General features: G+C 34.5%; 1 protein-coding gene across 2 annotated transcripts in view; it reads left to right on the plus strand.

Annotated features, from left to right (window-relative positions):
* The window catches only part of NT5DC1 (5'-nucleotidase domain containing 1), a 241,868-nt gene that overhangs the window by 211,566 nt on the left and 15,067 nt on the right, over positions 1–15,235 (plus strand). Inside the window, exon 11 of one of the 2 annotated variants that reach the window (XM_051997581.1) lies at positions 876–1,044. The exons of the other annotated variant lie outside the window; for it this stretch is intronic. Coding sequence (XP_051853541.1) covers positions 876–1,044 — 169 coding nt within the window. The remainder of the gene's footprint in view (positions 1–875; positions 1,045–15,235) is intronic. 2 annotated transcript variants of the gene reach the window in all.

Here is a 15,235-nt window from a genome sequence, read left to right on the forward strand (position 1 = left end):
GGATGCCGAAGATTCTAAGAGGCAAAAGTTAGGAAGGAGTGCATTCCAAGCTGGGGGCGGGGAGGGGCGGGCAGGAGACAACCTGTGCAAAGGCATAAAGATGGGAGATGAAGAGTGAGGGATATGTGAGAAAAAGCAAGAAGGCTAATTCACTTAAACTATATTATATGTAAAAAAAATACTTAATGATAAACCTGGAAAAGTAGTTTAGAGCCAGGTTGTTGAAAATGTTGCTTTTAAACTTTACTATATGTAACTATTAGATTCCGTGTTGCCCTGAAATACTGCTAGTGAAATTAAGTCATTTCTTCTTTAGTGGGTTCTCAGATAAATGCTGTCTAAAAAGACAATCCCACCCTTCTTTGTTAAGTTGACTCCATATATTTATGTAGCAAAAAATCTTATTAAAATGTACCAAAAAAACATATGATCTCATACGTCAGTGAAAGCAGAATAAATATGGAAAGTGAATGCAGAATAAATATGTAAAGCACTAAGGCTCATAAATCCAAAGACTTATCTGGAGCTTTATATTATTCAAAAAATTTTACTTTAGAAATGCACTTTACAGATTTTCTGTGCCATGTTTCTTTCGCTTTGTTTTGTTTTTTCATTTGTTTACCACTATTCTGGAAATACCTTAGGACTAATGTTCACCACTTTTGGGAATTCGTCTAATGGCAGTGTGAACAACATAACTGCTCCAAATAAAAGGCATAGTTTGGTAAAGCATTAGTAACTGGTATTGCTACATTTTTTTTTTAATGTTTGTACTATTTCCATCAAGAAAAAAAATTAGTAATCCGTTACCTGAATTTGATTTGATGTGTCTAATTTATCTGTGTGTGGGGGGGCGGGGTTTCTACTTCTCTCAGGGACAGCTGAAAAAGCCTTTAAATTCATTTTCTAAAAAATGGGGTTCCCTCTTTGTTGATGACAGTCTGGAACTGGAAAATGTTGAGAGTTCATTGATAATCTCATGGCTTTGTCATCGAATTCATAAAAGCAGCACAATTGTTATCCCAAGTCTGGAAGATATAGCAGGTAAGGAAAAGAAAGAATTCTTTTTTTTTTTTTTTAATCTGCAACTTGTAACAAACTCAACAACTGGTCTAGGAGCACAGTTAGTGTGGGTGAGAGATAGATTGGATTTCTTGGTTTTCAGACTGGTTCTCTCTCTTTAAGACTGTTTTTTTTTTTTTCTTAAAATTGTTATTGTTTATATCCTATATTTAGAATAAAAACTAAAAACACACAAGCAACTCAGAATCTTCCAAAATCTTATCTCCTTCACTTGGAGTTTTCTGGAAGCCTTCTCTCTCCTTGATTTCAAGAGCTCTTGCCGCTAGTCCTTTGCCTCTGCTCCCTTCAAATCTCCCCAGCTAGCACAAAGGTGGAAGTTGGAATGAATCAGACTCTGCCTCCAAGAGTGGGCTTGTAGGCTTTTGTAGGCTTCTGTGACTTGTGAATCTCCTCCACTGAATCTTGACTTGTGAATCTCCAGAAGTGCATCCTGGTTGAGGCTCCTAGCTTATATATGCTCTCTTAAAGGTGTGAAAGGTGTGAACTCTAATAAGTACTAAGTACATAATCATTGTCTCTGTCAATTCCAGTAACTTAGCACCTTCTAAGAATCATAACATATATAGATATATGTGTATACATATATGTGTATGTATGTCTATAATATAGTTTGACAAGCATATATATGACTAAATTATATTATACTTTTAAAGTATCTGAATTATTTGTTAAAGATACTTCCATAATCTTTATAATAATTTTGGCCTTGTCAGATCTGGCATTGCACTTAATGGCTAATCTTATTCATTCAAAAAAAAAAAAAAAACATTTTGAAATTGTAAATATCAAATGGAAACATTTGAAATGAGGTTCAAATATCAATGACATATTTCAAGATAAACAATCTATATTGCTTTGTAATGATTCAAGATGATAACACACACACAAAAAAGAAACACAATTCTTATGTACCTTCAAAATTATTTGGATTGCTTGTGTGTTTTTAATTTTATTCTAAATATAGGATGTAAACAATAACAATGAAAAATAATATAATTATATGAATGATATATAAAAATAATGTAAAATGTAAATTAATTTGTAAAATAATCTCCATCCTTGGATTTGAGCTGCTGAGTACAACTAGAGAAAATTATGAAATTATTGATTTTGCCCGCCATAAACTGATAGAACATAATCTCAACTAAACCCTTCTAATGCCCTGCAGTCATGTTTTTTATTTTCTTTACCTCTTGTCTTATTCTGCAAAGCATATTCAAATTCTTTTCTTCACTCAGAAAGTCCACAATCCTTCTATCCACTTATGATTTTGTTTTCTATTTCACTGAGAAGATTTGAGACCATCCTCCAGACAGTGCCTGACTTTCCTTTCCTCTATTCCTCAAAACTTCTCATCATTAACTACTCTCTCCTTTCTTGTTCTAATTATAGATGTCACTATTCTATAGGACACTATATTCCTCACTATATTTACTTGTTTATATTCACTGTACCTTCAGCCTTCAAACTTTTTGTTTCAGGACTAGACAGAGCACTGAATTTAGAATCTTAGGATCTAAGTTTAAATTGTAGTTCTGCCAAATATTAACTGTGTGACCTTGGGCAATTAGTCATCCAGTGAACCAGCATTAATTAAGGTTCCACTGTGAAGCAGGTAAGTGGTACACAGAACTCTGGGTCTAAAGTCAGGAAGATTCATCTTTCTAAGTTTAAATCTGACGTCACACCCTTCCTTGCTGTGTGATCCTGGACAAGTCACTTAACCGTGTTTGCCTTAGTTGCCACATCTATGAAATGAGTTCCAAATCTGTAAAATAAGAAGGAAAAAGCAAACTACTCTAGTATCTTTGCCAAGAAAATCCCAAGTGGAATCATAAAGAAGTAGACACATTTGAAATGACTTACTAACCACAAAATGTGCCAAGCAATCTAATATGTGGTAAAGATACAGATATAATGAATAAAACAATTCCTACTGTCAAGGAACTAAAATTGTAATAAGGAAGTAAAGGCTATCTCTAATTATTTGCAGAATAACTATAAAGCAAAATAAAATACAAAGTAGTTAAATACAAGTCCATTTGAAAGGGAAGACAATGCAAAGAGTTAGGAAAGGATTTTCATGAATAATCTATGCCTTGAAGGAAGAGAAGGATCCTTCAAATGGTGGGGTAGGAGAGTATGTTTTCTACATGGAGGAAAGTCATTGCAAAAGACATAGAGATGGGAGAGGAAAAGATAGTAGACCAGTTTTGCTGTATTATAGAGAGCAAGATGGAGAGTAAGGTCCAAGAAGTTTGGAAAGATGGGATGAGGCCAGATTGTAAAAGATTTTTAAATAGAATTTATAATTGACTCTAGGCAATAGGAAATAGATGGAATTTACTGAGTAGTAGAGTACAGTTACATGGTCAAATTTGTGCTTAAGGAAAATCTTTTTTTTCTCCAATAATATTTTAATTTCCCACCAGGTACATACAAAGACAAATTTCAGCATTCAGATAATCATTTTTATTATTATAAAGAAATTTTTTGGTAATGTAAATTTGTATCAAACAAATGAATATAGATCCTTGTAGGTTGCAAATTGATATAGATAACCACAATTAATTTTATGTTGTACTATATTTTAATTTATTTTGTTAAAATTTTCCAATTACATTTTATTTTGGTCAATCATGTTATACTATATTTTAATTTATTTTGTTAAAATTTTCCAATTACATTTTATTCTGGTTAATCACTGCACTCTGGGGCTGTCAATTTGATACCTCTAGTAAAGAGATTGGGAAGTTGGTAAATACTTAAGACAGAGCAACCAATTAGAAAACTATTATAATAATCTAGGTGGGACATGAGGAGGACCTGAACTAATATATTGATTGCGCCTTTGACAGAAATAAGAAAGTTTGACTTTTTATCTATAGCTGATGTTTTACATTCTTTTGTTGTTGTTCTGTCATTTCATTCATGTCCAACTCTTTAGGACTCCATGTAGCATTTTCTTCACAAAAATACTACAGTGGTTTTGCTATTTTCTTCGCCAGTTCATTTTACGAATGAGGAAATGTGAGGCAAACAGAATTAAGTGTAACCCAGGGTCACATAGCCAATAAGTGTTTTAGTTCACATTTGAACATTCCTTCTGATTTTAGGCCCAGCACATTATTTACTGTGCCACCTAGATGTCTTTCTGCGTTTTTTTTTTTACTATAGCTTTTTTTAGTTTCCAACATGATTTCAACAAGTCTCTGAGGTTGGTTTTGTAAATTTTAGTTCTTTCAGTTTTGATAATATTGTTCATGTAGATTGAAGTTTCACCAGAGAGGACATTAACATAATATTTATTTTATATGTTACTCAGTAGGCAATAGGGAGCCTTTGAAAGTCATTGAGTACATAAGAGTGACACAAGAAAAGATTAGGCAGTGTGAGGAATGTACTAGAAAGGAAAAAGAATGGAAGTAGGAAAAATTAGGTTATTATAGTAGTCTAGCTAATATGAAATGAAGATCTGAACTAAAGTGGTTACAGAAAGAATAGAAAAAAAAAAATGGATGAATATGAAAGATGTTATGAGGTGGAATCAACTGACCTTAGTGACTGATTGGATGAGAGAAGTGGAAGGTTAAGGAAAATTCCAAGGTAGCAAATATGAGTAACTGGAACAGTAGTAGAGCCATGAATAAAAGTAGAAAGGTTAGAAGAAATGGAGTAGTTTAAGGGAAAGGATAAATTTAGTATCAGACATTGACTTTAAGGACCTTACTGGAGACACTTAGCAAGCAACTAGACATTCAAGAATTGAAGCTCTAGGAAGTGGTTGGAATTAGATCATGCTTTTGTAGGCATCTTTGTAGAGATTATAACGGAAGTTACAGGAATAAATAAAATTACCAAGAAAAAGAGTATAAAGAGAGGAGGAAAAATAGCCAAGGACAGAACTTGGGGGACAGTAGGATAAGGAGCCAGTAAAGACAAATAAAGAACAGTCAGAGGAAGAAGACTCAACCATTAGAATGCAGTGTCACAGAAGCCAAGATTAGAGGTCTTAAAAATAAGGAAATTTTTAGCACATTGGATTCAGCAGATTCAGTAGTAAAGTTGTTATTTAATAAACTTGGAGTTGTTTTAGTAGAATGCTAAATTCCTGAATAAGGACTATTTCATTTTTGTCTTAATGTGGCACATAGTAGGCACTAATAAATGCTTGTCAATCAACCTCTAGGCATTCATTAAACACTGGGGAACACAAATTAAAAAGCAATCAATTGATGTAATGATTGAATAGATTGGATGGTATCAGTATCCCACAGATAATTTAGTTCCACCATTAAACTTGCCTATACTATTTCAACCCTTTAATTACATAACAAGTTAAAGTATGGTTTTCAAAACTGGACACTTATGACTTCTTTGCCTCAGGTTGAATGAACTTGAAATGAAGAGGTCATTTTTGATATTACAAAGAACTTTTAATGTCATTATTATCACAAGTAAGCTTGAGAAATAGGTGTATATATCAAAAGTCAAATGCACAATAATCTATTTCTTGAAAGATTTTAAAGTGTAATCATCTAAAATAGGATTTTCTATGATAACAGCAAAAAGCCCTAAAAATCTATACAATATTTTAGCTCCTATTAGTTAACATATTGGCAGCTAGATGACATAGTGGATAGAATGCTGGGCCTAGAATCAAGAAGATTCATCTTCCTGAGTTCACACTTAGCTGTGAAACCCTGGACAACCCCTTAACTCTATTTGCTTCAGTTTCCTCATCTGTAAAATGATTTGGAGAAGGAAATGACCAACCACTCCAGTATCCTTGCCAAGAAAATCCCAAAAGGGGATCACAAAGTGTTAGCACAATTGAAAAATGACTAAACAACAAAATGATATATTTGACTTTTATTTATTTGTTTTTAAATAAGTAGAATGATGGATAATATAAACACTATTACCTCAGAATTTTCTTACTATAAACAGTATGTATAAGAACTACAGATGTTCAGTTCTTTAACTGGAGTTTTAAATATTTGTTGTGCTTGACAGTCATTCAGAATATTGGAAATATAGTTTATAACTGCTCATCTCTCTTGTTAATACCTGATAGTCTAGTTCTTCTTATTTAACATAGGCATAATATTGTTCCCATAAATTTACTATTCATAGGAATCTCTAGAATATATCTCTTATAAACTGAGAGGCCTCTTGTATTCTGAAAGCAACTCATTCTAAGTATCATTAATTATAATGAGGGCACAGTGCCTTCATATTGGTGTGTAGTTCCTTGTGACAAGTTAGACTACCTACTAATAGTTCTTTCTCTGTGTCAATTCATGCCATCATTTTTGACAAATGGCCATCTCTCCCCACTCCACCAACAGTTTGGTATTCCTCTTTTTCTGGAGGATTCGAATTCCCTGCTATGGATTTTCCCTTACTGACTCCACATAGGTTGAACTTCCCTCATTATTCCAAGAAATTTTGCTGGGCATCTTTTCTGGTACAAAGAGGATACAGAACTGCATTTTATGTACCCACGCTGCACCAGCCAAATGCTACCAACTTTTCTACGCTCTATGCTATTTTTAGTGAAAGAGCAAAGATCCAGGAAAGTTTTTCAGCAGCTACTTTGGTGGAGAGAGTGATATAATACTTTTCCCTTCTGGATAAAGTTTTTTATCCAAAGAAAAAAATTTAAAATGCTTTACATTAAATGATGCTTGCTTATTCCTTTTGGACAAAAGTACCTTCTGTCCTATGTTCTTTAGCCCCAAAGGAAACCAAGAAGTAATGAAGTCATCTATATTCTTATTACCCTCAAAAGTGAAGCTATTAATTCTTTAATAAAAAAGCATTTGCAAAAAAAGATTTAATTCTATTGCAAAAAAGATTTTTTAAAACAGTAAAAAGTTCTCTGAATAATATAAATGAATAATTACAAATTATAGAGTGAAAGCAGGTGCCAAAAGATGTGTACTAATGACTGATATTAGCTTTGCAATACTTTTTTCTTACTAGATTCTGCCAATAATTCAAGGCAATGTAATTTCATGGTCCTCACTACCTGCTTTACGAAAATAACATACAACTCCTACATAATTTTGTATACAGTTTTCAAAAATCATTGTGTCCAAAATATTCATCATCCTATGGCCAACCTGATTATAAAATTCTGAACTTAGCCAAGCTGATTCCTGGACATCATTCATACGCCATAATCAAAGCAGATAATGACAGAGCCTGCTTGACAAAACTTATTCTCTTGAAGAGCCATACCATTAAGAGGCTTCAGAGTAGGACTTGGGGAAAAGGGGAGGGGAATCTGATATCAACTTTAAAATATTTTATATATAAGCATGAGCAAAATGTGAAAAGCCAACATTTTAAAACTGTACTATGTTTTAAATTATCAAATGTATGTCATGCTGGAAAGAATGTTAGGTATTTAGATCACAAATTTATGCAGAGAAAAAGAAATAAAGACATCAAAAAACAAATGTTATACATAGCTATATGCCTTAGGTGACCAGGAAGCTATATCAAAGAAACTAGGGCTAATCAGATCTTGGCACCACTTTTGTCTATTTTAGGAAAAGTTAACCTGTGTCTCAGACAGAAGATGAAGTAGGCTTAATCTATATTGTGGGGAAATCCTGTAGATATTAGTTCTATCACACATATTATGATTCTCCCACCAATAAGTTCCCTGCATCCTCAAAGCAGAAAAATTGAATAAACTGATGAGGTCTGCTTATGTGCCAGCTCTCCATTATAATAACATGATATGGTTTCAGTCCCCCTTACCATTTTGGTCATCTTCCTCTGAACATATTTCAGTTTGTCAGTGTCCCTTTTAAAATGTGGTACCCAGCACTTTTCAGAGGACAAACTGCAACAGAACTATCAATCACTTCCTTCACTATCAATTGCTTCATTCATTCTGGACATTATCATTCAAGTAATTCAGCCCAAAGTGAGTAGAATCATTTATACAATACAACATCACTGTTAAAAAAAAAAATTTAGAATTATACTTGATGCAATGGCTGTTCATGACTCCAAAGGACCAATGATGAAACCTGTAATTTATGAAGGAAAGCTGATAGATTTAAAGAGCAGAATGAAACCTAAAATATTTTTGTATATAATCATTGAGGGAATTTATTTTATGTCTGTATGCATTAGTTACAAGAAATTTGTTTGTTTTCTTTTCTTCCCCAATAGTCTAAGTGCAAAAACAGAAATCTAATTTTTTTTCTTAAAAAAAAATAGAAAGGTGGAAGAGGTGATACAGTATGAAATGTTACCTGCACTTGTTAATTAGGTCACTGTTATTAGTTTCATTTAACTCTCACTAAGTGGGAATTATCTGTAAATGTATGTTATATAAAAACAAAATGTGAATCAAACTGAAAAAATAAATAACAATTCAGCCCCAAATCACAGTAGCCCTTTGACTGCCACATCACACTGCTGACTCATATGGGCCTTTGGTGCTGTTGATCCCAAGGTCTTTGTCACATAAACTGCTTTCTAGCCCTTTTGTCCTGTAATTTTAAAATAACATCATCATATATCAGGCTAGTGTCTTCTGACTCTCAAAGTACAGCTGCTGATCTGTATTATTAAATGGGTTGTCTTCAGCAAGAATTCTCTATGCCAATAGTGTCAAATTCAAATAGAAATGGTGTCCATTATTTGCACATAAGTGCATGATAAAATGTACTTCAATGAAATGAGGTCTTTTGAATATATTGAAATAATGTAGCCTCAGATATTTTTAGTGACCATTTTAAAGAGAAAATACTATCTATTTATATTTGGGTCCCTAAAAATTGTTATGAGACCATCTTGTTAAAGTCCAGAATTTCCTGAGCCAAGCTTTTTAAATTTTTTTTTACTTTCTAGCTAGGCAGTTAGGGTTAACTGACTTGCCCAAGGTCACACAGCTAAGAAGTGTTAAGGGTCCGAGTTGGAAACTCAAATCTCTACACTAACTACTATAGTGAGCTTCCTTGTAAAGGCAGGATCTTTCATAATTCATAGCATTATTCCTTGCCAATTAATTACTTGGCAAAAACTTTCCAGTAATCTTAAGTCTGTCACTTAAAAGATCAAGGAATAAGTGTCACTCATTCATTAAAGAAGACGAACCTTCCTCTTTCATCATGATTCTGGTATTAAATATATTTTAGAATTACTATTGTTTGTCCTTCATTTTTCAGAATGGACCAGTGACATCATAATTAATGTCTTCCCTTGCTTATGAATTGGATTTAAGTGAGGTACAATTACACAAAGTCACAAGCCTCACTGTTATTTCCAAAGTTATCCAAGTCCAGGGGCAATTAGGTGGCACAGTAGATAGAGCACTAGTCCTGAAGTCAGGATGACCTGAGGTTCAAATCTGGTCTCAGACATTTAATATTTCCGAGCTGTGACCCTGGGCAAGTCACTTAATCCCAGTTTCCTCAGAGGGAAAAGAAAGAAAAAAAAAAAAACAAAGTTACCCAAGTCCAGTGGCAGGACATAAGTCACAATTACTGGAAGTGTCTTAGAACACAGTGGATTACCTTCGACTCTTTGATGTCTGCTTCAAGCTCAGAAGCTCCACAATGTCTGTTTCAGCCTTCTTCTTAGCCACTGGAACAAATTGTTCTCATCCATGCACTGCACCATTGCACTGGGGGAAGTCTTCACATGCTTGGGGTCAATATACTTCTAACTTATCAGTGGATTTGAGGCCTCTGGTTACCCTCCACCTGGTTTATTAGCTCAATGATTTGACTGGAGTGTGGCTGCTGTTCATGCTAAGCTTTCTAGACCCAAAGGTGAGAGTTAGGTAGGTGGCTGGTAGACACCAAAGATATATGGAATGGTCAAGAAAGACTAGCACCTCTGTTATGAGAACTTGCCATGGCTTTTTCAGGGCTCCTCATGTATTTTAGAATTATCAATGAGGCTGAATCCTTGGTTTCTTGTATATTTAAGACTAGCTCATGGGGGTGTTTTAAAAAATAAATCAGTAATTTCCAAAGTAATCTCCTTCCTTGTCTAGGTTATCTATAGATCCAACATGTTTAGAATTGGATAGAGACTGTATAGAGTCTCTGATTTTGCAAATGAGGACACTGAGGCTCTTCGCCACTTAAGTGTCAATAGAAAAGCTGGGATTCCAATCCCAAATCCCTTGACTCTATAAGGAATGCTTATACAGAATACCATGGTCATCTTCTTTCTTTGAGTGTGTCTCTCTTGTCTCTTGTCTCTATCTCTGTTTTTATTTTTCTTACTCTCTTTTAAGCTGACACCTTTAATTCAGAATCTATGTATACTTAATTCATGAAATCAAAACAGCCTGAGCTAAAGTTTACAATTGACATCCCTATGGGGAAAAAGAAATACGGATCTGCTAAGCAGGTTAACAGAGCTAACAAGGCTCCAGGGAACATATTACTAAACTTTATAGAGAATAGACTATTCAGGCATTTTAGAATCATTTGTTTGGTTCATTCAGTTTATGTACTAATTACAAATCACTGAAATGTTAATTAAAGCAGTTTCCCAGAATCTTCACTTAGCAAAATTAAGCCATAATTTTTCATCGCTTTGTATAATTAAAAGTGATAACTACAATTCCTTTAAAATTTTGTCAGGATTTTCACATAATTAGTCTAGTTTTCCCACTATTTGGGAGGATTCTGGACCTTTGCTTTCATCTGTTTGGGAAATCCTCCGCATGGAAATTCCTTCCATGAATGCAGATAGGCAACTGTCTCTCTATGGCTTACAAGCATAGAATGTAATCCGGAGCCCTGTAAGGTCCAAGCACTTGTTCATGGTTGCATAGCTAATTTGTATTGCTGGTAAGATTTGAATTTCGGTCTGGGTAATTCTGAGGCTAATTTATCCACTATCCCTATGTAAGCTGAAATGAGAGTTTAATGTTATTTTATGCCTGCTTTATGAATTTTGTCCTATTACATTAGATTTTGTTTTCTCCTATGTAGAAAGATTTCCTCCTATGGAGGAAACTTTCTTTTCTCTTTTGTGCTCTCAAGATGACTCATTTGTATTAGGAATGAGGATACATTGAGATCTTCTCCCTTCCAAGCTGTTCTGCTGGCCCATCAGATTCTGCAGCCATGTGTACTCTGCTTTTCTTTTCAGAAAGCTCACATGGCCATTCTAATCATTTAGAAAAATTTTTAGACCTGCCTAACCTATGATGTCATTGGTGTAGGGATTGCCACTGAGGAATTTTTTTTCTAATAATGCAAATGAGCATCTTCTCTGCACTTTAGAGTCTTAAAGCATTATTTTCCTATTACATAAATCCAGGAATTCACATAATATTAAACTTAAGAATGTTTACAAGTTGTAGGGGACTCATAAGTAACAAATTCTCTCCCCTTTTTTCTTCCACTTAAGAAAGTATTAGCTGAGTAAGAAAGTTTTTGGTTTTAATGTCCATTTTAATGAGTCCGAAGTTTTCTTTATTTTTTTTGGTCACCAGAATATGTTTGGTACTTTTCAGGAAAAAAATCTATAATGACTTCTAGGTTCAATAACTCAGAACCTTTTCTTATATATTTGTCAATAAATGCTTTATTTCACATTAATTTTTCTTTGAGTGAAGGAGATGTTACAGGAATTGTTAGGGATAGAAGGATTGTACTCCTTGAGTAGTCCTTTGCACAAAGGGGAACAAGAACTGAATTAAAATTTCTGGATTAATGCCTGTGGATAATTCATCCTCCTACTGGCTAAGGACTAGGGCTGAGAGTATTCCTTGACCCAGAACTCTCTGTCTCAGTACCTGTTACTCCCTGGACTTAACTAGATTTGGGAGAATAAGCCTCAGCTTATCTCAGGAACTGGGTTTGGAAAATTCCTGACCCTGAATCTTCTGACTTAAATTGAACCAATATCTATTCTGCCTCAGTTTTTACCTTTCACTGAGCATGCAAGTACTCATGGGTCACTTTTGATACCAAGACTCTTACCCCTCTTTAGTTCCTCTATTAGTTCTCAAAAGATTGGGACTTCAGCCCTACTTTCTCTCAGAATTGGATTTAAAATACTCTTTTCCTGAAATCTCTTGCCACTTTTAGAAAGAATCTTTCAGCCCAAGGTAGTTACTAAACCATCTGTGAAAACATTAACTCCTTAGTTCTCATTACCACTTGTGGATGTTCTCCCACAGGTGTGTAAATATAAGAGTGGAAACGTACATCAGAATATGCATAAGTCCAGAGATTACCCCTGCTCCAACATATACAAGCCAACCTCATGTAAATAATTGTTAAAGAAGCAAGGTACTATGGTACTCTCCAATCAAAGTGCAAGAAAGAGAATTATGGATCACTTCTACCCTAGCATCTTCACCATCTCCCCATTTAGTGTTCCAGAGGCATTCCTCTAAGGCTATAGCCTAACCCACATGCCTTTATTATGAAATTAGGGTTTTTCAGGATCTTTGTTTTTGCTCTAATTTTCATTTAATCAGGGAGAAGTATTAAACAAGAATATTGTTTAGGTCACTGGTCTCTACATGAGAGCTATGCATTACACCATGAGGTCTGTTATTTGTCAGTTCCAGGATCAAAAGATGGATCTCAATGCAATTTTGGTGGAGCACCCAATAGTGGGGTTCTAATATAACAGCATCTACCCTTTATCCATTATAATCTAGCAGGGACTTACAATAATCCTTCCTGCCATTATGCAAATATTCCCAGCCTTCTGGCTTTTCTGGGTTTTAGCCCCAAAGAGTAGTGAGAATTTAACATCAGTACCAGGCACCGAGCATTTGTCAAATTCATCATAGCTTTTCTTCCTTATCCTACACATATACTATGCTCTTGCCCCCTATTTTATGTCTATGCTATGCAGGCCCACTAAAGTCACTTTTTGTTTGGGATTTTTTTTTTTTAAATCTTCACACAGGACAGCAAGTATGGATGAATTGTAATCTGAATCACAGATTTATTATGTTCTATTTTTTATGGAGGGGCCATTCTCTTTCTAGGCACTTAGGGATCACAATTTCAAATTCATCTTTGGTTCCTTTTCTCCCACACTACACATACACAAATATCATTTCTTACCTGGACAATTGCAATGGCCTCCCTAGTCTTTCCTCCCATTCTAATCCATCCTTCACAAAGCTACCAAAGTATTTTTAAAGAACAGGACTGACATTATAACTCTCTACTTCACAAATTCCACTGACCCATATCAGCTCTTTGTTAGTGTTCAATCATTCAGTTGGGTCCAACTCTTGTAACCCCATGATCTATGTGACACCAGTACTGTCCATGGGGCTTTCTTGGCAAGGATACTAGAATGGTTTGCCATTTTCACACTTCAGTAAATTGAAGCAAACTTAAGTGACTTATCCAAGATCACCCAGCTAGTAAGTATCTAAGGTCAAATATGAACTTGAGTCTTTCTGATCTCAGGCCTGGCATTCTACCTCCTGAGCCACCTGGCTGCCTGACACCTCGAGAGTCAAATATGTACATCTCTCTAGGACATTTAAAACTCTTTACCACCTATCTCCAACTACTTTCTTATCATATGAGGTATCCCAAAAGTCTTGGTATAATTTTAAGCTTTAATAATCTAAGTTATTGTTGTTGTTCTATTTTACATATAATATAATATAATATAATATGATATGGTATATAACATTATTAAGCTGTTAAAACTTAATGCACTAAGATTTTTGGGAGACCTCTTCCTGCGTTTTATATATAATCCAACCAATTTGACTTTTGTAGCTATTCCCCAAACTCATACCAACTATGTACAACTAAATGTCCAAAAATCAATCAGATATTAAGATGTGATAGTATCCATTAGATAGAATCTAGAGAAATAGATTTATATAGAAACTTTCTCCTGAATGCAGTTCAGATATTGTTTGCTTTTGCTTACTGGCTTTTCATGTGTGGGACAAAAAAACGTTTATATTATATTTATATTAAGCTCTATGCTAAGTGTATTGCAAATATTTTTTTTTCATTTTATCTTCACAACAACCCTGAGAAGTAGGTAGTGTTATTGCCCCATTTTACAGTTGAAGAAAATGAAGCAGGACAAGGTTGAATAGCTTGTTCATGGCCCCAGAGCTAGTAAGTGTCTGAGATCTGATTTTAATTCATCTTTCTGACTTTAACTCAGGCGCTCTGTCCACTGTACCATCTAGGTACCTCTGTGTTAGTACAGTAGTACATCTAAATATATGTCTATAATTGTAAGTGCTTGTTCAGGTTGCTTTTTTGTTTGGTTGTGGGGTTTTTTTGTTTTTTTTTTTAATAATGGAATGCATGATCAAAAAATTTAGAAAGCATTGGATAAGGGGAAGAAAAACCTGATAAAAATTTCCAGATCACTGAAGGAAAAAAATCACTACAATTGATTTGTCATCACTAACCACTTTTAATTAATTGTTATATTTTCTATAGATAATATCATGAGGGCCCCTGGGTCTCAACTGTTTGTTTCTTTAATAGTATAGACTGAGGCAACAGATGGCTAGCCTTAGAGTCAGTAAAATGTACATTCAAGGCCTAGTTCTAACATTAATTTTGTGACATGGAAAACTCATCTCTCAGTGTCCCCAGGAAACTCTTAAGACTGTAAGGTACAGAGCAGTGCTGATCTACATTGAGGGGATTGGGATTTTCCACATCAGGAGCTCCCTACAGTGATAAAATCACAAGTCTAGTATCCTTCGCCCTCAAAAGAATCCTTTATAAAAGGTTTTTCATCTGATCCTTGCTGAGGGTATTGTGGTTTCAGACCCATATTCTTTAAACATTTGCTGTCCCTCATTCTGCCTTTGAGTAAAGAAGAGTGAACAAAAATTAGCTTTTTTTTTCCTGTAGCTCTATCCATAGTGTAGATGGAGCTTTTGATTGTATAACTGTTTCCCTACCTTTCTTTCTTTCATACACAAAAAAAGACCTGAAAGCCTCTCTGTTCCATGTACATTCCACTCTTTGTGTGTTCTGTATTGTAATATTCTTCTACATTGAACCTTAGTTTAAAACAAGAATTCGTTAGTTTGGTGCAGTTATATTCACTGTACTGCTCCATTAATGTCTAACCAAATCATTAACACAGTTATTGATAGAAGAACTATACATGTTCCATAGTGTTTAAGAGAACATTT

Source organism: Antechinus flavipes, chromosome 4 (genome assembly GCF_016432865.1).
Source record: "Antechinus flavipes isolate AdamAnt ecotype Samford, QLD, Australia chromosome 4, AdamAnt_v2, whole genome shotgun sequence".
In the NCBI taxonomy this organism is placed as follows: domain Eukaryota; kingdom Metazoa; phylum Chordata; class Mammalia; order Dasyuromorphia; family Dasyuridae; genus Antechinus; species Antechinus flavipes.